The sequence below is a fragment of the Salmo trutta genome, chromosome 22 (genome assembly GCF_901001165.1).
Source record: "Salmo trutta chromosome 22, fSalTru1.1, whole genome shotgun sequence".
Taxonomy (NCBI): Eukaryota; Metazoa; Chordata; class Actinopteri; order Salmoniformes; family Salmonidae; genus Salmo; species Salmo trutta.
In genome coordinates this window covers 597,769-625,306 of record NC_042978.1, presented here as the reverse complement: position 1 = coordinate 625,306, position 27,538 = coordinate 597,769, and the positions used below count along the sequence as shown (strand labels likewise).

General features: G+C 42.5%; 1 protein-coding gene across 1 annotated transcript in view; it reads left to right on the top strand.

Annotated features, from left to right (window-relative positions):
* Positions 1-200: 200 nt before the first annotated feature.
* Positions 201-27,538, top strand: part of LOC115157920 (ephrin type-B receptor 3) — a 117,104-nt gene continuing 89,766 nt past the window's right edge. Inside the window, exon 1 of the mRNA XM_029706256.1 lies at positions 201-1,022. Coding sequence (XP_029562116.1) covers positions 959-1,022 — 64 coding nt within the window. The 5' untranslated portion in view covers positions 201-958. The remainder of the gene's footprint in view (positions 1,023-27,538) is intronic.

Below are 27,538 nucleotides of genomic sequence, written 5' to 3'. Positions count from 1 at the left end.
TGATAACACACAATGTCACTGAAAAACCTGAATATTCGACTCTGTTTTAGACACATAATTGCTGCAATAGCTGAAAATAATTTTATCAAAAAGAAAATAAGCAGAAACTCCGTAGTTTTGCATTAAATCGACCACTGAAATATGAGTATCCCGCAGGGGGCGCTCTGTCTCCGCTGAAAGGCCTGATCTGGGATTCCCGAGAAAGCCAGTGGCCCTGGAGCATCAGTTTAACAAGCTAGTTGCGGGGGTGTGACCGTATGAGAGACTGACAGCTGCTTTAACCATAACCCCTCCTCCTATGCTCCCGGTCTCTCTCTCTCGTTCACTCTTCCCTTGTTTCTGCACAATCGTGCTCAATTCCAATGCACACACCGAGCGGAGCATAAGCTTTCTGCAGCCACGCCGATAATTCGCTCAGGGACATTACTACAATATATCAACCAAGGAGATTTTTTTCGTGAATAACACTTGATCATGTAAACGGGTAGGCTAAACTACAGACATAGCTGGACTGCATTATGGTATTGATACAAGTGTGGAAATATCAAACGTCTTGACTACAAAAAGTATTTGGATTATTCCCGACGGAACCCGTGAAACGGACTTACATTGCCCTGCGTTATCATAATAGGGGATATTTACTGAATGGTTGTTGGGAACGAGGCACCTTCTCTTCCGTGATTGCCAAATGCGAAGTCTACGGGTTGGACAACTTTTGCCCGTTACCGTTTCTTGCATAAACCCATTGAAAATTATTGAAAAGGAGAGGGCTCCTGGATTGCACAAAGCTTCTCATCCCTCCCTCATATTGATATTTTTCTTGTTGGTTTTATGGAGGTAACTCTGGGTTTGGGTGCTAGACGCGGTTAGACTGGGTGCGTGGAGCGTCAGAACACCGGATTGTATTCCTCCCTCCCGCTCTCCCTTGGGTTTATTTCATGCCCGAACTGACCGCTTTATGACAATGGATTACTTTCTGGTTTTATGCAGCCTCTTGCTTGCCATGGCGTCAGCTGTTGAAGGTAAGACACATTCATATTTTTTGTGGTTTATTATTGGCTACTAGTTTTTGGATTTGCGTTTAAGACCCTGTTCGCCCTGGGTTTTAACTACGCCGAAGCTCTCATGAGGTCCGCCAATGGGCTACAGCAGTGCGCATTGGTAGTAGCCGAAGCCGAGCAACACAAGTTTATCCTTCGTCGAGCTATAGCTCTCTCTTATTTATGCTTTAGCATTTTAAACGAGATTATTTTATCAGGCTCTGAGAGAACATTTTGAACAGATATGAACTCGCTCCCACAGATAGTTTTGTGCAACGGCAAACAACCCCAAGTGCCTTACCATTGCCGATGTTCAATACACATTTGTAATGCTCACCAGTCGTATCATTTCAAGGATAGTTGTGTATTTTTCCGATCATTCATTCTCCTTGATGCTTGCCTTTTCATTCTTACCCTAAGGATATTAGTGCAACACTAGCCTGTATCTCAACAGGGAGTCGGAGCTCTATGTAGGTTGCATCTCCGCGTGTATGCAGCGCAAGTGGTGCCCCAGACACTAAAATGTATTCTAGTATTTTTTGAAGGTTCAGCATTGCATAAAATAGTGGGTTAGTTTGACAAGAAGCCAATCAAGTAATTACTTTTTAAGCAGATTTGGCTTTCAAACCATTACATTACAAATGTAGCGTTTGAGTCATTGTAAATTGGGATAATACACTATTTGTCTACACAATCACTGTGAAATATATTTTAATTTCATTCGTTAATATGTAGAGCAATATTAGCGAAAGTAGTACATTTTTTCTGTCATGCAGCAAACATAAAAACAAAAAGCGTTTTATTGCCTAACAGTGGACCGTTTATTCATTGGTGTAGAATGGGGAAACAGGTCTGGCACACAGTGGGTTTGAATGGGCCTACAGCTTGTAGGCTATTGCCGTAGCAAGGCGGCTTGTAGTCTACCCGACTGGCTTGTGTTACTGTTGCCACTAGAAAAGTAGGACAGTGTGCCACTGTTTTTAGTAAATGGCGCTCTCCCACAGCTTCCTTGTCTACTTTCATGACTTGTCAATACATTTTCAACTCCTTTGAATTTACACTGATAAGATAAGCTTTCTACGGTGTTGAACTTCGATTATACTTGAGAGAGAGAAACCGAATAGCATGCACTGTTTTATGATTCTTGGGATTATTTGATTATGAGCGAGCCTTGGCCCAATTTCAGATCGTAATATAAAATTACATTAGAATTGTGCGTGATTATAACATCATGTTTAGACAGAGTTTTAAACAATCGGTTGTTCTGTTGTATTCAAAGTCGGCCTTTAAAGTTGTGGTAAAGTGAAGTAGGCTATAGCGCGGGTCAAAATAATGTAGGCCTATACGGCTTAACTGATAAGCTTTGTTGTTTCATTGGTACCCGCAATCATTCTGTATAAAGTAGACTATAGACCAACTCATGTCAAAAAGAAGCGGTAGATTATGAATTGGTATGTGCACTGAAATCCACAAATTCACCTAGCCTGTGTAGACTATATTAGGCCTGTTATAACGCCGATACGAGGTAGAATTCAAGATATCCCTAGTTGGAGGCACTCATTTTGAGTGATGTGTCAGGGTATATAACGGCACCGAAATTATGGGTGCAGTTTTTCAAATCAAATTTTCAAATCAAATTCTATTAGTCACATGCGCCGAATACAACAGGTGTAGGAAGACCTTACAGTGAAATACTTACTTACGAGCCCCTAACCAACAATGCGGTTAAAAAAAAGTAACAAGTAATTAAAGAACAACAGTAAAATAACAATAGCGAGACTATATACAGGGGGGTACCGGTACAGAATCAATGTGCGGGGGCACCGGTTAGTAGTTAATATGTACATGTAGGTAAAGTTATTAAAGTAACAACAGAGAGTAGCAGTGGTGTAAAAGGGGGGGGGGGAATGCAAATAGTCCGTTTTTGGCTGAAGTTGATGTATTTCGTTAGAACAACCTATTTCCACCATAAGTGCTGCCATACATTTCTCTTCGCTGACCTGGTTCGGGGCTTAGCTAGGCGTTTAACATGGGCAGGTGATTTATGACTTGCGCTGGAGACTTTTCTGAGAGGGAGCATGGTTTAAGGGGATTTCGGGATAATCGACCGCCCGGGGAACAATACACGACCACACGGAGCGTCTGGTCTGACCAGGAACTGTAAACGAGAGAATGCCCCTATTTTACCCAATTTACAGCCGCTACTAACAAGGGACAGGTTAAAAGTAACATTGCACCGTTTTGGAGAACACTTTTTCTATAGCCTATTGAAAAGAAAACACCTTTAGTTTTTTTTGCATTATTTGCATGTTATTGCATGTTTTTTCGTATGCTCAGCATCCCCGTTCACGATTCCGTTGAATATGTTAAATTATTCATGAAACATATTCCTGATTAATTCAATAATTTGATACCCCCATAGGTCTATTGTGTGACCTAATTCTGGACACATGAACTACGCCTAAACATCATAGTGTGACCATGTGACTTCTGCTTAATCTCTTGCTTAGCAAAAATGAGCCATGGATATTGTGGCAATAGTCTGTTTTTCAACTCAACCATCAAAGTCATTTATATGACGAAATTTCATCCTTATTTATTCAGAAACAAAAGCAAAGGGCATGTATGAATCAGGCTACACCTGGCTATCTTTCGCACCTTCAATGTAGGCCTATGCAAATCTTTTTTCTGTATAGACTATTCAGTAGTGTTATAGCTGTCAAAACAATTAATATTCTAGGCTTATTGAGCGTTCTTTCGCACTATGGTTGGCTTTAAAATGCCCTTGACTTCAAGTTAATGTTGTTTGTAGTTGTTTGAAATGTTGTACTTGAAATAGTTTGAAAACAAAGCCAAAGTCTCATCTTGTAAAAGCCTCACGAGGCCTACTGTTCTGTACATGGCTACATAGATAAAGTGGCTAACAACCATGAGTTGTTTGGATGAAGCTCTGTGGCTATCGGTTTTCTCGGCGCTACTTCGGAGACATAAATTGTCCCGATGACATTTTAGTGCACTGGGGGATTCGTTAATCTCTTTCCCCATTGTAAATTATGTTTATGATATAGGTTTAAGATAGAAGCAGAAGCAGATATCTTAGCGGTGCACACAGCACACACAACAACATCTATCACGATTTGCAGGCAATCTAAATACACTTTGACGCGTATTTAATTTCACTTATAGGTCCCATCCTTCACTTTGCAGCCTATTGTTTTTCGAGGGAAGGGATAATCATTTTCAATTCAAGTACGTTGAACTTCGTTTTCCATTTGCCCACCCGCCCTCCTCAGTTCATGAATTCCCAGACAGTGCGTAAGCTAACCTCACAACACCAGTGTTTTGAAGCCGTGCAATTTACTGGAACTGGTTTGATTTACCATTGTCACTGCTTGCATGTTTGTAGATTGGCCTACAGGTGCAAACCTTATCAAGGGTATTTTGTATGGATTTCCCACAACTAAAGTGCTGATTATTTGCTTTGATTAGTTTTTCACCATATTTAGCCCATGCCCATGGCATAATCTTTCTGTCTCGTAGAGTTGCTATTTATGTTTGGTTGTGGTGTGCGTCAATAGGCGGCGAGCCTCGTACGCACCAGCTTGTGCTTTTATACTGTGCCCAAGATCACACCTGTGCAGGCCAAATTTCCTGTCCTTAATTTGCAGTTGGCGAATCTCTCACTCTCTCAAATCAATTCAAAGTCTCTCTCTGTCTCTCTCAGCCAGGTTTAATCATTCTCTCTTCAACGTGCCTGGAAGGCTCTTCATCATCATTATTATTGCTTGACCCATTTTGTTCGGCACACTTGTTCTGTGTTAAATAAGGAAAGCCTTGCCCAGCTTTTTTAGAACATGCAACAGGCCTATCCTGTTTGAATGAACTAGGATTTTTGTTAACTTTTTACTGACCCTGTAGTGCGTCCAGAGAGATCAGTTACTGAGCGCCCACCTTGGAGAATCCATGTTACATAGGCCAATGCATTCAAAGGCAAATGATCAACAAACGTTAGGGATAATAATGGGCATTATTGAATGGGCAAAATAAATTATTAGTACTAGTTTAACAACTGTAACAACCAAACTCTCTTAGGGGCCGAGGGGGAAATTGGACGGCAGAATTTGTAAAATAATACACAATAAGCCTCAGCTAGCACTTTCAATATGGAGACCTTGCTGGGACACCGCTGAATATGACAGAATTGACAGAATGTAGATTCCTGTCCACTGGTTATTGTTGTTATTTTTGTTGTTGTTAAAGATTGACTTTACTAGACCTAAACGAAATACTGACCAAACCAAAATTAGAATTACAGGGCTGAAAAGTACAGTGTATTTAATTAAATGCTTTAGATTTTTAAAGAGTTTATGCAGTTTGTAATATATATATTTGTTTACATCATTATAACACTTACGAGTATTTTACGTATTAAAATAGCTTCATTATATGTATAGCCTATGCTAATAATATCATAATTTAATTTATTAGCAATACGTTTTGACTTTGCGTTAATACTTTGAAAAAACTGTTGTAGGCCATGGTGGTTAAGAAAATGCCTCTTGGGTTGCATGCTTTATTGAACTATTGAAAGTATTAACTATTTAAACTTCCCTACAGCCAGAGTGTCGCAATCGATGTGGCTTGATTGATTAAGGACAACCGCGCTGCTTAGGCCTTTAACCGGAGAATCAATAGAGTGATGCAAGAGATTGGCTTCCTTCCTATTGTCTGTGAACCAAATGGCTGTGACTTTTGACCAGTTGGATATTCCTGGCCTTACAATCTATTGGAGGGCAGGTCTTTATTGCAGAATAGTCCACAGGATGAAACGTTGAAGTGCACCAATTAAGGCAATTTCTTAATAGGCGATTGGAATCAAATGGTCTGGCGGATAGAGGGGATGAGTGTGCCAATCTAATTGCCACGTAGGCCGCTCTGCGAGAGCGAGACTGAGCACGATGGTGCTGAGCGCATGTAGGCTTTTACATTTTGCATGATTTTTGACTTATTGAATTACATGGGTGAAAATATATTTTAATAATTTCAGTTTTTAGTATACAATGATTAATTACGAAAAGCCTAGTTTATTTATGAGTCTTGGTTTTTCATAAATTGATAGCATATAGGTGTATTACTATACGGTTATGGTCTCTGTTTTCCATTCCGTGAATTATAGTTGTAGCCTATTTTATCATCTAATTTTGTTTATTGAACATGTTCTTTTCATGTAGAGTTTGGCCATTATTAAATATAGAGTACTCTATTGTTAGAGTATAATTAATGCATAATAAATAATTGTGTAGGTATATTTTTCCATGTGAAATTTTTCTTTACGTCAAGAATAATATAAACTTTTGTTAAATTCAAAAGCAATATAATTAAGTAAAACATGTAATCCAAATTTGTTGGATTTTAGAGTAATTGAGCGCTTATAATCTAAGGCAATAATATAAGGAATGATAGTGGTGATGATGATACGTATAATTAATGTAAAACTACAATGTTATGATTCCAGCATTATAATCCAATTTATTTTCAAATCATGATTCAGCCTGGAATTGTGAATCAATTGCGGCTTTACAACTGTCAAATCCTCTATAAGAGAAGAATGACAACTAGAAAATAGTGGCATCTTCCCCACTCTGGCCCTGTATAGGTTAGATAGGGCCCCATTGAGTTGAAGGTCACATGCTAAGGAGAGGCCATGTTGAACAGATGTTCAGTGTCTTTGGTTCAGATTGGCATAAGGAGCTCAGACAGGGTTGGTTGGTTGGTTGGTTGGTGAGAGAGAGAGAGAGAGAGAGAGAGAGAGAGAGAGAGAGAGAGAGAGAGAGAGAGAGAGAGAGAGAGAGAGAGAGAGAGAGATCCCACCCCACTGGGCACAGACGTCAATTCAACATCTATTCCACGTTGGTTCAACATTGTTTCAACCAGTGTGTGCCCAGTGGGATGTGAATGCTGATGGGACGGTCACGGAGCACATGAACGTTTGCTCACATATCCATATACAACAGTTGCACACCAGGAACTTCTATGTCATAGAAGAAAACTAGGTGACCTTTTTGGATGGACAGTGGGTCTATAAGGGTTAGTGTAAAGCCTACATTTTGGATGCCATAAGGACAGAATATTCTGGATGGATTTATTATGCTGTGAAGTGAATGGCTGGCTAATTAACGCATAAGTGCTTGTTTGCAGACCTTCGTGTGTGTGTCTGTGTGCTTACGGAGATCCCCCTTTCTTCCTCTAAAGGGCTGTCCTGCAGCTGATGAAGGGTCTTGTCGAATAGAAGGTCTTTGACACCCGCTCCTGAGAGCGTGAGGAGCAAATGTGTCTAGGCCTGCCCGCTGCCAAATTCCCACTGGTGCTGTCTACAGCCAGCCGAGTGGAACGAGGGAGAGGAGGGAGACAAAAAAGAGAGGGATTGAAAGAAAGAGAAAGAGAGAGAGAGAGGACTTGCACTCCGTCTGGAGAGAGCGAGATGGGTGGCTGTGGCACGGCTTTAGGGCCGTGTCTTATATCACAGTGCCAACTGCTGAGGCCAACAGAGACAGCTCAAGCCACCTAAACAAAGTCACATGATGGCAGCTGGCGTTAGGGTAGTAGCGCCACTCCTTTACCTCTTTAGTCACTGTCAAAGTCAGAAGGTGCTTTCTGAGGTTTTTCCCTTTCAAGTCGACTAATAAAAGTTTTTCAACCCGAAAATGTGTGACTAAAAGTGAGTGTGGGTATGTGCGTGCAGGGTGGGTGTGTTACCACTTGGCCCCTTAGTCTGCTGTCGTTTTAAAAAATCATTTCCATCCAACTGGAACCATATTAATGAGTTTAAAAATTCTGGTGAAATGCTATACATAACGTTAACTTCCATCAAAGTAGGCATTTTATAGGCCCCTTCCACATCGGACGTCCATAAAGCGCAGCTGAAATGACCATGTGTGACAACTTGGTTGGGTTAGAATGGGGGTGCGTTCAGCAGGGAACAACGTTGTAGAACGGTCAGATAGAAAATGTTATGTAGAACAAACTTTCCTCTCTGACATCTAGAATAAGGAATCGTGTCGTCTCTATTTCGTGACATTTCTATCTGCATCGTTCCACAATGTTTGCCTGCTGAACGTGGCTCTGTTAGAACCGTGTGTTTTCTTCTGCTGCAATTGAGGACCTACGCCTTTTGACCTTCTGTCAGTTCAAAACAAGGCAGTCACTGCATCTTAACCAAGCCAGTCTTTTTATTCAGTAACAATGGCTTCCCAAACTAAATCAAACCCTTGGGGCCATGCTTGGTTGAATGAAAATAGAATTAAGGATGAAAAAGGAAACAAGTGGTGATGTGTATTTATTGTACAGGGAAATATGCATGCACAGCCACTCATGCCTGTCGACACACATAAACACTCATGCGAGGACACAAACAGACAAGCCAATAGTGCTGAAGTGTGCTTGAGCATCACTCGACGCCAGATAGCAGTTCAGGGCCAATGTGCTATTCACATGTAGGTCGGGGGTGCTCGGGGGAGAAGACTAACACACTTTATGGGCATGCCATGGTCATTACTCTGCAGAGAGTCACTTGGCGAGAGCCGAGCTGACTTCTCCTTCTGCAATGCACAGTGGTTTGATCTGTTTCAGCCCCCCAAACCCCCCCCCCTCCATTTTTTACGAGCTACAGGCTCTTGTAACATATTTTGCTGATAGAGCAGAAAGGGATCTTTGATATTTGTCTTTTACAAAAAACAGTCACATCTGTCGGCCGTTCCAAAATTGAGTGCCTGGAGGAAAAAAGCTATCACCTGGTTTCAGCTTCGCTAGTCTTGTTAAAATGTAAGAGAAAGAAGAAAAGGGGCCAACTCTAAGATATTTTTAACATATTGAAATAGTTGATGATGAGAGTTGAATGTAAGCTTTAGCTCCGGACACTTGGTTGTATTTTGGATACGTTTTTAAAGACTGGCAACACATTTTGCTACTTTTCAAAATGACTGCCATAAAGAGAAGGTGTGATGATAGGGGATCTTGGAGGCACTGACTGAAGTCGTGGTTAGTGTGCTAGGTGTGAACGTCCACTTTGATTAATGGAACTAGATGTGTGAAGCGAGTGTGTATTGTGTGTCAATGGTGTGAATGGTGGTTTGTGTGTGTATGTTCAATGTGCCTGTGTGATTTCATGGCGTGGGAGTCGAGAGTTACAGTTGGCACTAAAACTCCATCCGTTCACTCCTTCTCCTAAGAGTTAAAACACCCAGCTCCACCTGCTCCCAATCTACACTTCAAACAACACACACTGCCAAAAGGAAGCTTCTTCTCATGAATGGGTGCAGACTTTACCATACCCCCTACTACCACTTACCAACATTGACAGTACTCACTCTTAATGACTTAAATAGGGTTTCTCAACGTGATGCAGCTTGCACAGAATGTACGATAGTCGAGAGTGACGATAATCCTCACAGTTCCCACTATAACCTCCTGAAGGTTTTGTCTGTGAGAAGAGTTCTGCTAACCTTTGCATTGAATGTTAAAGACGGGGCATTGAACGTTAAAGATGTTCAATGCCCTATGCTCTTTTAAATGCATGAATAAGCATACCAAGTTAGGGGACAAAGACAAAAATGCAAATGCAAAACTGGTGAGGCATCTTTTTGTCTTTACATGCATCCTGTGCACTAAAAGACCAAATGTCTTGGTGTTGAGTTGAGGCAGACATTGTTTTACTGCCTAGCCGATCTGACACCTCTCCATTTAGGGAGACGGGACTGAGGGAGTTGTGAAGTGTGTGTTTCTCTGACTGTTTGGTCTTTGTCTCTGAGTGTGTGTGTATGTGTGTGTGTGTGTGACCACAGTGTATTTTCCAGTGGTGGAAAAAGTACCCAATTGTCATACCAGAGTAAAAGTATAGATACCTTAATAGAAAGTTACTCAAGTAAAAGTCAGCCAGTAAAATACTACTTGAGTAAAAGTCTAAAAGTATTTTGTTTTAAATATACTTAAGTATCAAAAGTAAATGTAATTCTAAAAATATACTTAAGTATCAAAAGTAAAAGTATAAATCATTTCAAATTCCTTATTTTAAGCAAAGCAGATGGCACCCTTTTCTTGCTTTTAAAATTTAAGAATTGCCAGGGGCGCACTCCAACACTTAGACATTAGTTACAAAAGATTCATTTGTGTTAAGTGAGTCCGCCAGAACATACGCAGTAGGGATGACAAAGTGTTCTCTTGATAACTGTGTAAATTTCACTATTTTTCTTTTCTGCTAAGCATTCAAAATGTAACTAGTACTTTGGGTTGTCAGGGAAAAATGTATGGAATAAAAAGTACAATATTTTCTTTAGGAATGTAGTGAGGTAAAAATAGTCAAAAATATAAATAGTAAACTAAAGTACCCCAAAAACTACTTAAGTAGTACTTTAAAGTATTTTTACTTAAGTACTTTACACTGCTGGTATTTTCAGTGGCGGAAGCCCCTGTGGGGGGCACAGAGTGCTCTCCCCCACGGGGCTATTGAGAGAACTTTATCTATTATAGGGGAATGAGATGCTTTATGGAAAGGAAAGGAGGATACCTAGTCAGTTGTCCAACTGAATGTATTGACATGAACTGAAGTGTGTCTTCTGCATTTATTCCAACCACTCTGAATCAGAGAGGTGTGGGGGGCTGCCTAAATCGACGTCTTCTTGCGCCCGGTGAACAGTGGGTTAACTGCCTTGCTCAGGGGTAGAACCACAGATTTTTACCTTTATGCAATCCAAGGCAATAGGTTTAATATATAAATCTAAGGACCATCTGTAGGATCCCCATCTGTAGTAGGGCTTCCGAGTGGCACAGCAATCTAAGGCACTGCATCTCAGTGCTAGCGATAGACCCTGGTTCGATCCCGGGCTGTATCACAACTGGTTGTGATTGGGAGTCCCACAGGGCGGCGTCATCCGGGTTTGGTCGGGGTAGGCCGTCATTGTAAAATATATGTTTTTTCTTAACTGACTTGCCTAGTGAAATAAAAGTTAAATAAAAATTACCTCACAGGAGATGTCTTGTCATTGTGATTTGTTTACATATGTTTCATCTGTAGATTGTTTATCTACAGCAAGCTGTAATCATGCAGCGAATGAGTGTCCTTGTCAAGTGTTTGTGAAGATATCTTTTTGAAGGATTCAATCTTAGCTTACCATTTGAAAGAATTACATTTCTGAGCGTGGTTTGATCAAAACTGATGTGACTTCTATTATTATCATTGGTAGATGTTCTAAAACCTGCAAGGAGTTTGAAACATGCAGACAGTTCAAAGACCTCTCGCTTATTAAAGGATTCACTGGAATATTCACTGCCTTCCCTGTAGCTCAGTTGGTAGAGCATGGTGTTTGCAACGCATGGTGTTTGCAATGCCAGGGTTGTGGGTTCGATTCCCACGGGGAGCCATGTATGAAATGTATGCATTCACTACTGTAAGTCACTCTGGATAAGAGCGTCTGCTAAATGACCTAAATGTAAATGTAAATATGGTGGTTGATGAACTTGAGAAAGAGATAGAGATAGACATAGACAGTAGAGAGAGCGAGAAATACACTATATATTTTTTTATCTAGTTAAGATGAAACCATATGGTGACTAAACCACCACACCAGCTCACAGATATGGTGTATCAAAGCCTTTTGATCCATAGGCATGGGTCCAGCAGACAGCTACATCTGGAAGGTGACATATCTCAGCCAGGCAGTGAGAGTGTTCACCCAGGGCAGCCCTTTTCTACAGGGATTATCCACAAACCCCCTGCCTTGCGAGAAGCCTCCCATGCCGGGGGAGAGATGTATGATTGCAGGGTTGAGCTTCGCGCTCTGGTTCTCCGCTGAGCCACAGTTGAAGGCTTATCAGTTATTGAACCTGAACCTGAACCGAGAGAGAGAGAGAGAGAAAGAGAGCAACAGAGAAATAAAGAGAGTGATGAGAGAGGCAGAGAGAAAGCCACTTGGTTCAGTGTTGGCAAGACAGTTCATTTCAAAAGGTGTTGAGAGTGTTGACAATGTGGGACAGAGTGACCCAGGTGAGATTGGGGGGAGCTGTGGTAAAATGAGTGGGGAAGAGGGGGTGAGGAAGGAGGGGTAAAGGGGGTTGGGGGTGCTGGTGGGCTCTGGGAAGGTGTGAGCATCAGAGAAGGGAGATTTTATTTCCTACCTTGGACCAGTGTTACATATCTACTGTATCCTCTCATCTTCAATTAGACTAGTTTAATCCAGTTTTAGCCTGGGAAGAAAGATCCAGCTTTCTCTTTCTTTCTTTCTTTCTTTCTTTCTTTCTTTCTTTCTTTCTTTCTTTCTTTCTTTCTTTCTTTCTTTCTTTCTTTCTTTCTTTCTTTCTTTCCCTCCCTCCATTTCTCTTTCTCTCTCTCACTCACCACCCAGGTTACCAGATGAAAAGTCTGGGCTGTGATGCAGGCTGGAAGGAATCCGCGGTTGTTTTTAATGAATCTGACAAAGCAACCAAGTGCCGATCAATGGCAACATTGTGCCACAATTTTCAAGACAGCATCTCTGATAATGTCAGAGAGACAGACACACTGCAAGAGAGATAGACGGAGCGATCGAGGGAGAGAAATAGATAGAGAGACTGCAAGATAATCAGCTGTGTAGTACTAGGGCAAAAATTCAATCGTCATTGTTTGCTTTTGCACAACCGTTTATGAGATTATACTGTCCAATAACTTTTATTGTCACTTAATTCAAGGAACTATAGGGCTGTATACATTCTGTGATGATTTAGCGCGTGAACAGAACTCCGCGGGCTTATCCACGGGCAGCCATTTAGGCCCTGAGCTTGTAGCTGGGTAGACAGATTGGCGCTGTGGTATGCCAAAGAGGAAGAACGAAAGGTTCACCGGTCCTCATTCAAACAGGTAGACTTTTAAACAAACCACCATAGACAATGCCTCCTGTTCTCTCCTCTGTTTACTTTCTCTTTCTTCACCTCCATCTCTCTTCCATTCTGTCCTTTCCCACCCTTTACTGTACCCCTGATTCCCATCATTTAATAGTTTGGTTCTAATTGTAGTAATATTTTCCCTTCCCGTTATCTGCCAGCCTTGTTATATAGAAATCTCAAAAGCTAGGAGACAGGGATATTTACTGCCCCGTGGTCCTTTGATGTGTCCACTTGTTGATAAGGGCTGACAGTCAGGCGACTCACTTCCTCTATTGAAGTGGAAAGAGGAGTCTGCGGTTCTCTGCTTCGTTCTGTGACATTGTTTCCCATGAACACGAAATGATGGCGACTGTATGCAAAAAATGCAGTTGGAGTTCAAGCACCGACACTTACATGACATGTTTGCAATGGCGTTCTCTTTCAACCTGTCCCCATCGCCCTTTGCTTCTCCAAGAACAGGTTCCTCAGTTGTCAGACATCACAAAAAGAGAGATTAGTACAAATGGAGGAAAACACACAAGGTCTTCACTGGGCTGTAATTCAATCTGTTGCTGTAGGGTGTCGGAGGGTGCCTAAGTGCAAGGCACGTGAGGTGTAGCAGGTTTTCAATACCCGGCAGAATGGTGAAGAGTGTGAAAACAATTGCCAGGGACATGAAAGCGAGCAGGAACACACAGCAGAGTCAAATAACCCCCCGACCAGATGGAAATGGTCAGTGAACAAGGGGGTCGATATTTATACAATTGGTGTCAGAAGACGGATCTGAAAACATTAACCCCAAAGATACTTTTGCCCTCTCTGAATCCCTATGGGACCAGAGGCTAAAAGTGTGGTGATGATTAGAGATTCAATTTAGCTCTCCATCAATCAATGCTGGAGGGAGGAAGGCGAGTGCTGTTGATAGCACAGCCCCTTAAAACCAGACTGGGTTGGTCTCTTGGGAGTAGGCATTTTTTCTGCTTTGCTAATTAAGCGGCAAAGCTGCCACTGCACTTACTTATTAATGAATCTTCGCTTCGATCGGTGCAGGAGACCACGAGGTAACTCAACTCTAAACCCTAATTAGTCCATCACTAAAGTCTGAGCTTCTCGACGATCCTTACATTCTAAACATCTACCATCAGCCAGGAACATGCCATCACACTTCTGACCTTTACTTCTGGTCTTGCGTTGCTTGTTTGAGAGCAAATTTGAGAATTTCCCCCTCATGGAACTTTATTTCCATCTGGACACCCATATTGAATGAAGTCATACGCAGGTACTTTTTGAGGAGGTACTTTAATTTAGTTTAAGCTACCATATTTAATCCTCTCTCCCAGATCCTCCTCTTTGTGTGCTTGGTGTCATTTGACTACAAACCTCAAGAGAGATCAAATGGGATGAGGTGTCACACCCTTTGATTTCCTCCACAGCCTAAGTGCTAACAGAGAAAGTCAAGATGTGGCACAAACATTCTCCCAACTCATTTCCACACTTGTTTGTGATGCTCGTTCATAGACTAACAGATTGGAAAAATCATGCACCCCTGACAATGCGGGTCAATAAGATGTCACACGCACAAACCGCGTCAGTCATGTAACCAAAACACTACCACCACGCAGACTAGTTAAGTTTGTCTAGTTTTGGTGGTGGTGGTGACATCACTGCTCAGGGACAGTGAGTCCGTCCGTCTATCCATCGCAGCCTTGTATGGTGTGGCTTTTAGAGCTATAAACACAGGTTCTGAGTCAGATTTACAGGCCCATGGGATTTGGGCCTCATTAGTTTCTGCCCACTCTTAGTGGTTCTTTGTGGTTCAGAGTCAGGTCTAGTGCTGCGTCCCAAATGCTACCATGTTCCCTATATAATGCACTACATTTGACCAGATCCCTATGGAAAGTAGTGCCCTACATGGTGAATAGGGTGCCATTTGGGAAGCTACCTATGACTAATCAGGCAGGGGTTGATCCACGCCCTGTGGTCTGGACTGACTCGGCCAGTCCCAAACGAACCCCACCTAACCCAGACCACCAAGAGCTCTCATATGTATGTGTGTGTGTCTAAGGTAGATAGCAAATACAGTATGTGTGTGTTCATAAAATATGTTGCATATTTTGTCTGACATATAGGTAGGTATAGTACATTTAGAATACTTTATTTGATTTAACCAGGCAAGTCACATTGAGATGAACATTTTCAAGAAAGCAGTCTTGTATTTGAATAGCCAATTCATTTGTAGACAATTCATTTGTCTTAGTTCTTATAGCCCTCAGCTGTGGTCACAGAAATAGCTGAAAGCTATAACTGAATGGTGAGGCAAGTCATCAGAATATGATCTTTATTAATTTACCTGTTGGCTTTGCCACGGGCAGTGTTGCAGGGGTCACAGTGAGGCAGAAGGGTAGAATATTGGAAGTGAACATTAAAGCATGAAACGCACTGCCGATAGACTGCCGATAGGTACTTATCACAGTGGGAGGCCGTTCCTTCTCTTGAAAGACTCAGTAGCGACAAACCTACCGATTCTACTTGTAGAATCGCAATGTTCGTCAGTGGCCAACCACATGACTTTGAGCCAATTAGAGAGCATGAACCCCCACGTGGGGGAGCTAACAAAAAAAAAGATAATCGGGCATTTTCTCCATATAGCCATGGATGATCCAGTCTCACTTCATATGCAATGAAGGCTATGGGATGGTAGCCAAGTGCACAGATATAATGATGCAATGCACACAATACTAAATACTTCCCCCAAGCTTATTGACCACTGTAGCTATTATTGACATTATAATTAAGTCAATAACAGCTGCCTGTGTTAGCTTCCGGGTTAGTGCAGTGTCCTTAGCTAGCTAGCTAGCTAGGTTGTTCTAGCTATCAAATATGCTAATGTTAGCTAGCTAGCTTAACATTTGGCTATGGGCTGGCACTGGCAGTAAATCAAATCGAATTCAATTCGATTGGCCACATACACATGGTTAGCAGATGTTATTGCGAGTGTAGCGAAATGCTTATGCTTCTAGATCCGACACTGCAGCAGTATCTAACAGGTAATATCTAACAATTCAACAACAAAACCTAATATCTAACAAATTCCACAACAAAACCTAATACACTCAATCTAGTAAAGGAATGGGATAAGAAGATATAAGTATAAAATATATGGATGAGCAGTGACAGAGCAGCTAAAATGCAATAGATAGTAAAGAATAGATAGTGAAGGATACTGTATACAGTATATACTGTACATATGAGATGAGTAATGCGAGATATGTAAACATTCTTCAAGTGGTGTTATTAAAGTGACTAGTGTTCCATTTATTAAAGTGGCCAATGATATCAAGTTTGTAGATAGGCAGCCACCTCTCTGCGCTAGTGGTGGCTGTTTAACAATCTGATGGCCTTGAGATAGAAGCTGTTTTTTAATATCTCTGTCCCAGCTTTGATACACCTGTACTGACCTCGCCTTCTGGATGGAAGTGGGGTGAACAGGTACTGGCTCGGGTGGTTATTGTCCTTGATTATCTTTTTTGCCTTCCTGTGACATTGGGTGTTGTAGGTGTCCTGGAGGGCAGGTAGTTTGCCCCCGGTGATGTGTTGTGCAGACCGCACCACCCTCTGGAGAGCCCTGCGGTTGTGGGCGGTGCAGTTGCCATACCAGGCGGTGATACAGCCCGATTGTGCACCTGTAAAAGTTAGTGAGGGTTTTCGGTGACAAGCCACATTTTTTCAGCCGCCTGAGGTTGAAGAGGCCATGTTGCGCATTCTTCACCACACTGTCTGTGTGCGTGGATCATTTCAGTTTGTTGATGATATGTACACCGAGGACCTTAAAACTTTCCACCTTCTCCACTGCTGTCCCGTCGATGTGGATTGGGGGGTGCTCCCTTTGTTGTTTCCTGAAGTCCACGATCATCTCTTTTGTTTTGCTGACATTGAGTGAGAGGTTATTTTCCTGAAACCACACTCCGAGGGCCCTCACCCCCTCCCTGTAGACTGTCTCGTCATTGTTGGTAACTAAGCCTGCCACTGTAGTGTTGTCTGCAAACTTGATGATTGAGTTGGAGGCGTGCTTGGCCACGCAGTCATGGGTGAACAGGTACTACAGGAGAGGGCTGAGAACGCACACTTGTGGGGCCCCAGTGTTGAGGATCAGCGGAGTGGATCCTACCTTTACCACCTTGGGGCGGCCCTGTAGGAAGGTCAGGACCCAGTTGCACAGGGTGGGGTCGAGATCCAGGGTCTCAAGCTTAATGATGATTTTGGAGGGTACAATGGTGTTGAATGCTGAGCTGTAGTCAATGAACAGCGTTCTTCCATAGGTATTCCTCTTGTCCAGATGGGATAGGGCAGTGTGCAGTGTGATGGTGATTGCATCATCTGTGGACCTGTTGGGGTGGTATTGTAGTGGGTCTAGGGTGACAGGTAAGGTGGAGGTGATATGATCCTCGACTAGTCTCTCAAAGCACTTCATGATGACAGAAGTGAGTGCTACGGGGAGATATTCATTTAGTTCAGTTACCTTACTACGGGGATTACTACAGTATGGAATATGGAGAGTGATTTAAATTGTTTCTTCATCATCTTGCTAGGTATTTATGTAGCTGTGGCCATCAGGCTAGTATCAACAAGGGCTTTCTACAAAATAGCATCATTAGCACAGTAGCTTCAAATCTAGACAATTAGCAATATGCACAGATATGCATTGCCAAACAACGCTACTGCCACCTTCTGGTTTGGAGTATTTTAACAAGGCTGAGTGGCTGACGATTTCCAAGGTCTTTGCTGTGTGAACACAAAAGAGATTGACTGCAGACACTGTTCAGAGCACTGTCGGTACTGTCGGCAGGCAAACGTTTGGCAATCTTACCGGTGTGTCTGAGTTTTAATGGGTGGTAAAACATTAGAAGTGAATATTAACTTGTAGCGACGAATGCTGATGCGCGATGTCGAATATTAACCTCTTACATCTAGATGTTCCGCTAACGGAACACCTGCTCCAATATCCAATGATGGGCGTGGCGCGAAATACAAATTCCTCTAAAATCCGAAAACTTCCATTATTCAAACATATGACTATTTTACAGCATTTTAGAGACAAGACTCTCGTTAATCTAACCACACTGTCCGATTTCAAAAAGGCTTTACAGCGAAAGCAAAACATTACATTATGTCAGCAGAGTACCCAGCCATTAATAATCAGACACCCATTTTTCAAGCTAGCCTATAATGTCACAAAAACCCAGAAGACAGCTAAATGCAGCACTAACCTTTGATGATCTTCATCAGATGACAACCCTAGGACATTATGTTATATAATGCATGCATGTTTTGTTCAATCAAGTTCATATTTATATCAAAAACCAGCTTTTTACATTAGCATGTGACGTTCAGAACTAGCATACCCCCCGCAAACCTCCGGTGAATTTACTAAATTACTCACGATAAACGTTCACAAAAAACATAACAATTATTTTAAGAATTATAGATACAGAACTCCTCTATGCACTCGATATGTCCGATTTTAAAATAGCTTTTCGGTGAAAGCACATTTTACAATATTCTCAGTAGATAGCCCGGCATCACAGGGCTAGCTATTTAGACACCCACCCAGTTTAGCACTCACCAAAATCAGATTTACTATTAGAAAAGTTTGATTACCTTTGATGTTCTTCGTCAGAATGCACTCCCAGGACTTCTACTTCAATAACAAATGTAGGTTTGGTCCAAAATAATCCATAGTTATGTTCCATCAGCGACGTTTTGTTCGTGCGTTCTAGACACTATCCCAATGGTAAATAAGGGTCGTGCGCATGGCGCATTTCGTGACAAAAGATTTCTAAATATTTCATTACCGTACTTCGAAGCATGTCAACCGCTGTTTAACTTGTTGGGGCTAGGGGGCAGTATTTACACGGCCGGATAAAAAACGTACCCGATTTAATCTGGTTACTAATCCTACCCAGTAACTAGAATATGCATATACTTATTATATATGGATAGAAAACACCCTAAAGTTTCTAAAACTGTTTGAATGGTGTCTGTGAGTATAACAGAACTCCTATGGCAGGCAAAAACCTGAGAAGGTTTCATGCAGGAAGTGGCCTGTCTGACAAGGTGTTGTTGTTCTTGCTTCTGTTTATTGAAGAGTCAGGATCTTAGCTGTAACGTGACAATTCCTACGGCTCCAATAGGCTCTCAGAGCCCGGGAAAAACCTGAACGATGACGAGGCAGCCTCAGGCTGAAACACATTATCGCCTTTTCCAAGTGGCCCATCAGAGGACAATGGAATTAGGCGCGTGCCCGATTCGACCCCGTGCAGTACTTTCCTTCGGCTGTTTAGCTAATTGCAGATTCCCGGTCGGAATATTATCGCTTTTTTACGAGAATAATGGCATAAAAATTGATTTTAAACAGCGGTTGACATGCTTCGAAGTACGGTAATGGAATATTTAGAATTTTTTTGTCACGTTATGCGCCATGTGCGCGACCGTGATTTACCATTCTGATAGTGTCTAGAACGCACAAACAAAACGTCGCTGATGGAACATAACTATGGATTATTTGGGACCAAACCTACATTTGTTATTGAAGTAGAGGTCCTGGGAGTGCATTCTGACGAAGAACAGGAAAGGTAAGACCATTTTTCTTATAGGAAATGTGATTTTGGTGAAGGCTAAACTGGGTGGGTGTCTAAACTATTACATTGACCCCCCCCCATTTGTTTTGTACACTGCTGCTACTCGCTGTTTATTATCTATGCATAGTCACTTCACCCCTACCTACATGTACAAATGACCTCTAACCTGTACCCCCACACATTGACTCGGTACCGGTACCCCCTGTATATAACCTTGTTATTGTTATGTTATTGTGTTACTTTTTAGTATTTTTTACTTTAGTTTATTTGGTAAATATTTTCTTAACTCTTCTTGAACTGCACTGTTGGTTAAGGGCTTGTAAGTAAGCATTTCACGTTCTACACTTGTTGTATTCGGCGCATGTGACAAATAAAGTTTGATTTGATGACAGGAACATGGGTGTGGTCAAGAGGTCTGTAATTATGACTGTCACCACCAAACGAGAATCAAAGGTATGCATGTTTTTCTGCCTGTGTGTATGTGTACATGTGTTTAAGAGAGAGAGATTTTTTAGAAAGACACCTCTGATCTAACATAAACTGGTTAAATCCTTCTCGCTCACCAAGAGCACTTATTAACCCTATTTTTTTGTCAGGGTTACGTAACCTTTTGTCCTCCTCCATTGCTGAGTGTATATGATTGAGTGTGTGTGGGTGAGTCAGTCTATCCACTATCACATCCCGTACCATCACCCAGTGTGATTGGCAGCCTACCAGGCAAAATTGACTCAACAACTTGAAGTGAGCTGTCAAAACAGTTCATGTATAGATCAGCGATTGACTCTGGGTGGATATAACATGACCTTTCCAGTCCTTTGACATCTGTTATTTATCCCTCGAGTCATATAGCCACAGTTGCTCCCTCTGTCCTTTTTATCTCCCTCCCTCACTCCCCCTCTGCCTCCTTGCTGCGCTTTGGCCTCTATTGCCCTCAATCACACTAGCCGCTAGATATCCTATGAAGCCTGTACCAGTCTGTTTGCCTCAGTGGTTACACATACCACAGGAGGTTGGTGGCACCTTCATTGGGGAGGACGGATTCATGGTAATGGCTGGAGCGGAATGAGTGGAATGGTATCAAATACATCAAACACATTGTTTCCAGGTGGTTGCCATTCGCTTTGTTCCAGTCATTATTATGAGTCGTCCTGTCCTCAACAGCCTTCACTGACACACACACACACACACACACACACACACACACACACACACACACACACACACACACACACACACACACACACACACACACACACACACACACACACAATCAGGGGCGTCATGCACCCCAATAAATCTGCAGAAATTACTTGAGGATGGCTGGGAGGTGGGCCCGGCTCCACAAGGGTGCTAAAGGGGGTTTAGCTCACACAATTCAACCTTTAGTTTATAAATTGTATGTCCTTATATAAAAGAAGCTATCAAATAAGTTAAAATGATTGAGACACAGGTTGGCTCCCCCCAAAAAAATCTGTATCTCTGCTTCACTGTGTTCCTGTGTGTAGGCAGCCTGGTCTCATAGACTAGACGTAACATAGTAAATGTAAATCTGGGACTCTCAAATTAGTATGATATGTTACATTTGGTATGGTTACATAAGACATAAGGTTACTTAAATGTGCAATATGCAGAATTTGCTCTGCCATTTCCTGGTTGCTAAAATTGTAATAGTTTGCCTAATTTCCGTTTATGTGACAAAACAATCAGTCGTTGTGTGGAGAATAATTGTACCATCTAAACCACTGTGAAATATATTTTCCATATCCAGAAATATTATATTTTCAATTGGTTTAGCTACATATCCATATGTTTCATCATAGAAATAGAAAGGCTACATTCTATTATGGTTTTCTTGGTAGCTTGTTGGTTTTCATTGCTGTAAATGGAACTTTACGTATTAGAAATGTGTTTATGGTAGGCTGGCATTGCTTAATTGATTATGCGGGTCGAATTTGTTTCACATAAGTGTGTTTTACCATATCACAACGTGAGCGAGCAGCATGATTTTCCATGTTTGAAGCAGGCCTGCGTAGGTCTTTTAATTTGGAAAGACAGCTGTGCATGGCTGCATCTCACTGGAGTAGTGTGTAGGCTATGTTTTGGTTATTTGATCTCTATTCGCCTTTTGTTTACTTTTAATGTAACTAGCCTAAATATAAATTGTTTCATGCCATTATCGATCATATATTTTGTTTACTAGGACTTCAACTCTGTACCGCTGTTTTGTTCTGTTTACATTCGTTCGCATTCACAATTGTCGGAATTCTAATCCAAACTTTAGAATACCAAACTTTTGAATATTCTACTTTCAGCATTTCGTTTGCATTATTTTGGTAATACAGCTGTGTGTACGGTGTATTTACATGCACCGACTGTTTGTAATAGGGTAATTGCCCATCGCAACGGCATTGCTGTAGAGGGATGTCCCTTGTGCTGATACAGAGCTACAGAGATAGGCTACAGAGTCTCGGCATTTGAACATTATGTTTATTAGGGTATAGCGTGATTATACTGTGTGCACTATTATTAGGCAAATTGTATTCCTCATGGTTAATTTTATTGTTGAACAAACACAATGCTCTCAGTCAATACAAAATGTTATTGAACATCAAACCTGAATGTTTAACCTGTTGGGGCTACGGGGTAGCAATGAACCCTGAGATGGGATTGCTAGCAAGGCTGGAAATTCAAAACATCAAAAATCTAATAATTTCAATTTCTCAAACAATCAACTATTTTACACCATTTAAAAGATAAACATCTCCTTAATCTAACCACATTGTTCGATTTTCAAAGAGGCTTTACGGCAAAAGCATAAAGTTAGATTATGTTAGGACAGTACATAGCCACAAAAGTACAAACATCCATTTTCAATTCAAGGTCAGGCGTCACCAAAAGCAGAAACCAGCTAAAATTATGCACTAACCTTTGACAATCTCCATCAGATGACACTCCTAGGACATTATGTTATACAATACATGCATTTTTTGTTCCATCAAGTTCATATTTATATCCAAAAACAGCATTTTACAGTAGCGGTGAAATTCAGATTTTTTTCTTCTCTGAAATGCTTCCGGTGAACAACGTTACAATTTACAAAATTACTATTCGAAAACATTGGTAAATTATAATATTGTCATTCAAATAATTATAGTTTAACATTTCGTAAATGCTACTGTATTGCCAGATTTCAAAATAACTTTACTGGGAAATCACAAGTTGCAATAAACCGGGTGCTGTGCTAAGAACAATAGGCTAGGCTATATAGGTTAGCATCATCTTGTAACCATGTAACATCAATAATACTATTGTCAATAATCCCTTACCTTTGATTATCTTCATCCATTGGCACTTCCAGGAATCCCAGGTCCACAACAAATGTGGTTTCTTTTGACAAAGTTCATAATTGATGTCCAAATAACTCCAAGTTGTTAGGCTTCGGTGGCTACTAAAAAGTAGCGCGGGGGGGTGGGAAGTCACGGCGAAAAGTTAAAAAAGTTGTAAAAAATAATCTATTTACGTTCGTTCAAACATGTCAAACGTTGTTTAGCATCAATCTTTAGAGCCATTTTTAACGTGAAACATCAGTAATGTTTCATCCCGACCTCTCCTGTGTCTAGAAAAACGTTTTTGAAAAATGTCTCCCGTCACATGATTACGCAGGTGCAGGCAATAATGGAAGTGACGACATCCCAGGGAGGTCAACTTCCCTGCATTCTAATTTGATCTCTGTTCATCATAGACGCTTCAAACAACTTTATAAAGATCGCTGACATCTAGTGGAAGCCGTAGGAGTTGCGAAATGAATCCTTTCTCACTGTGTTATCTATTAAACAATGACTCAAAAAAAATAGTACAGCCACAAAATTATTTTTTTCTCTCAGGTTTTCTCAGGTTTTTGCCTGCCATATGAGTTTTGTTATACTTACAGACACCATTCAAACAGTTTCAGAAAATTCAGAGTGTTTTCTATCCAAATCTGGTAATAATATGCAGGCAACTATTGGTGTGCAGAATTATTAGGCAACTAAATTACAAAAATAATTTCTCCAGCATGACCGGTTTGGCGGTGGGTCAGTCATGGTGTGGGGTGGCATTTCTTTGGGGGGCCGCACAGCCCTCCATGTGCTCGCCAGAGGTAGCCTGACTGCCATTAGGTACCGAGATGAGATCCTCAGACCCCTTGTGAGACCATATGCTGGTGCGGTTGGCCCTGGGTTCCTCCTAATGCAAGACAATGCTAGACCTCATGTGGCTGGAGTGTGTCAGCAGTTCCTGCAAGAGGAAGGCATTGATGCTATGGACTGGCCCGCCCGTTCCCCAGACCTGAATCCAATTGAGCACATCTGGGACATCATGTCTCGCTCCATCCACCAACGCCACGTTGCACCACAGACTGTCCAGAAGTTGGCGGATGCTTTAGTCCAGGTCTGGGAGGAGATCCCTCAGGAGACCATCCACCACCTCATCAGGAGCATGCCCAGGCGTTGTAGGGAGGTCATACAGGCACGTGGAGGCCACACACACTACTGAGCCTCATTTTGAATTGTTTAAGGACATTACATCAAAGTTGGATCAGCCTGTAGTGTGGTTTTCCACTTTAATTTTGAGTGTGACTCCAAATCCAGACCTCCGTGGGTTGATAAATTGGATTTCCATTGATTATTTTTGTGTGATTTTGTTGTCAGCACATTCAACTATGTAAAGATAAAAGTGTTTAATAAGATTATTTCATTCATTCAGATCTAGGATGTGTTATTTTAGTGTTCCCTTTATTTTTTTGAGCAGTGTATATACAAAGCATTCGGAAAGTATTCAGACCCCCCTTTCCATATTTTGTTACATCACAGCCTTATTCTAAAATGGATTAAATAAATACAAATCCTCACCAATCTACACCCAATACCCCATAATGACAAAACAAAAACAGGTTTTTAGAAATGTTAGCAAATGTATTAAACATGTAAAAAGTATCACACATTTACATAAGTATTCAGACCATTTACTCAGTACTTTGTTGAAGCACCTTTGGCAGTGATTACAGCCTCGTATCTTCTTGGGTATGATGCTACAAGCTTGGTACATCTGTATTTGGGGAGTTTATCCCATTCTTCTTTGTAGATCCTCTCAAACTCTGTCAGATTGAATGGGGAGCGTCGCTGCACAGCTATTTTCAGGTATATCCGGGTTCAAGTCCAGGCTCTTACTGGGCCAGTCAAGGACATTCAGATACTTGTTCCAAACCCACTCCTGCATTGTCTTGGCTGTGTGCTTAGGGTTGTTGTGCTGTTGGAAGGTGAACCTTTTCCCCAGTCTGAGGTCCTGAGAGCTCTGGAGCAGGTTTTCATCAAGGATCTCTCTGTACTTTGCACCGTACCCTCAACTCGTCATTAAGCTCGAGACCATGGTCTCATCTCCGCCCTGTGCAACTGGGTCCTGGACTTTCAGACGGGCCGCCCCAGCTGGTGAGGGTAGGAAACAACATCTCCACCCCGCTGATCCTCAACACTGGGGCCCCACAAGGGTGCGTTCTCAGCCCTCTCCTGTACTCCCTGTTCACCCATGACTGCGTGGCCATGCATGCCTACAACTCAATCATCAAGTTTGCAGACGACACTACAGTGGTAGGCTTGATTACCAACAATGACAAGATGGCTTACAGGGAGGGGGTGAGGGCCCTCGCAGTGTGGTGTCAGGAAAATAACCTCACACTCAACGTCAACAAAACAAAGGAGATGATCGTGGACTTCAGGAAACAGCAGAGGGAGCACCCCCCTATCCACATCGACGGGACAGTAGTGGAGAAGGTGAAAAGTTTTACGTTCCGCGGCATACACATCACGGACAAACTGAAATGGTCCACGCACACAGACAGCGTGGTGAAGAAGGCGCAACAGCGCCTCTTCAACCTCAGGAGGCTGAAGAAATTTGGCTTGTCACCAAAAACACTCACAAACTTTTACAGATTCACAATCGAGAGCATCCTGTCTGGCTATATCACCGCCTGGTACGGCAACTGCTCCGTCCACAACCGTAAGGCTCTCCAGAGGGTGGTGAGGTCTGCACAACGCATCACCGGGGGCAAATTACCTGCCCTCCAGGACACCTACACCACCCGATGTCACAGGATGGCCAAAAAGATCATCAATGATAACAACCACCCGAGCCACTGCCTGTTCACCCTGCTACCATCCAGAAGGCGAGGTCAGTGCAGGTGCATCAAAGCTGGGACCGAGAGACTGAAAAACAGCTTCTATCTCAAGGCCATCAGACTGTTAAACAGCCATCACTAACATTGAGTGGCTGCTGCCAACATACTGACTCTAATCTCTTGCCGCTATAATAGTAAAAATTGCATGTAATAATTGTATCACTAATCACTTTAAACAATGCCACTTTATATAATGTTTACTTACCCTAGATTACTAATTTCATATTTATATATGATATACCATCTACTGCATCTTGCCTTTGCCGTTTGGCCATCGCTCATCCATATATTTATATGTACATATTCTTATTCATTCCTTTACACTTGTGTGTGTGAGGTAGTTATTGTGAAATTGTTATATTACTTTTTAGATATTACTGCACGGTCGGAACTAGAAGCACAAGCATTTCGCAGCACTCACATTAACGTCTGCTAACCATGTGTATGTGACCAATAGAATTTGATTTGCAAAAATTATAATTATTTTACTTTAAAAATATTTTTTATATATACACTACTGTTCAAGAGTTTGGGTGCACAACTGAGATATGGCTTTTTCTTTGCAACTCTGCCTAGAATGCCAGCATCCCGGAGTCGCCTCTTCACTGTTGACGTTGAGACTGGTGTTTTGCGGGTACTATTTAATAAAGCTGCCAGTTGAGGACTTGTGAGGCGTCTGTTTCTCAAACTAGACACTCTAATGTACTTGTCCTCTTGCTCAGTAGTGCATCGGGGCCTCCCACTCTTCTTTATATTCTGGTTAGAGCCTGTTTGCTCTGTTCTGTTAAGGGAGTAGTACACAGTGTTTGTAACGTTCGTCGTTATAGAGGGACCAAGGCGCAGCGGAGGTTTGGTTCATCATCATTTTTATTAGAACGGTGAACCAGCAAAACAATTAACGATACCATGAACGAACAGCTTCACAGGCTACGAATAGCAATGCAAATACAATTCCCCACGAACAGCGTGGGGGAAAATGAACTTAAATGAGATCCCAATCAGAGACAACTAGCGACAGCTGTCTCTGATTGGGAAGACAGAAACCAACATAGAAATACTCCCCAATAGAGCCAACACAAGGCTCCAACGCAAAACAGAAAACAAACACAGGAAAACCACCCAACATAAACCACCCTGACCCAAAACACCTGAGTTCACCCGGTCAGGGCGTGACAGTACCCCCCCCTCAACGGTGCGTACTCCCGGCGCACCAAACTTAAGTCTATTAGGGGGGGGAATCCGGGTGGGCGCCTCACCCTCGGTGGAGGCTCTGGCCCCGGGCGTGTTCTCCCCCCCGCCCCCACCTTAGCCCTACCCCTCTGGCCCGGACTGGACCACTGTGGAGCGGCATGCCCAGGCTCTGGAGCGGAGCCGTCGCCCGGAACAGGATTGGGCACCGGTGGACCGGACCCGGGCCGTGCCGGACTGGGAACACGCACCACTGGTTTGGTGCGGGCAGCAGGGACGGGCCGGACAGGACTGGGGACACGCACCACTGACTTGGTGCGGGGAGCAGGGACGGGCCGGACAGGACTGGGGACACGCACCACTAACCTGGTGCGGGGAGCAGGAACGGGCCGGACAGGACTGGGAACACGCACCTCTGACTTGGTGCGGGGAGCAGGAACGGCCCGGACAGGACTGGGGACACGCACCACTAACCTGGTGCGGGGAGCAGGAACGGGCCGGACAGGACTGGGGACACGCACCACTAACCTGGTGCGGGGAGCAGGGACGGGCCGGACAGGACTGGGGAC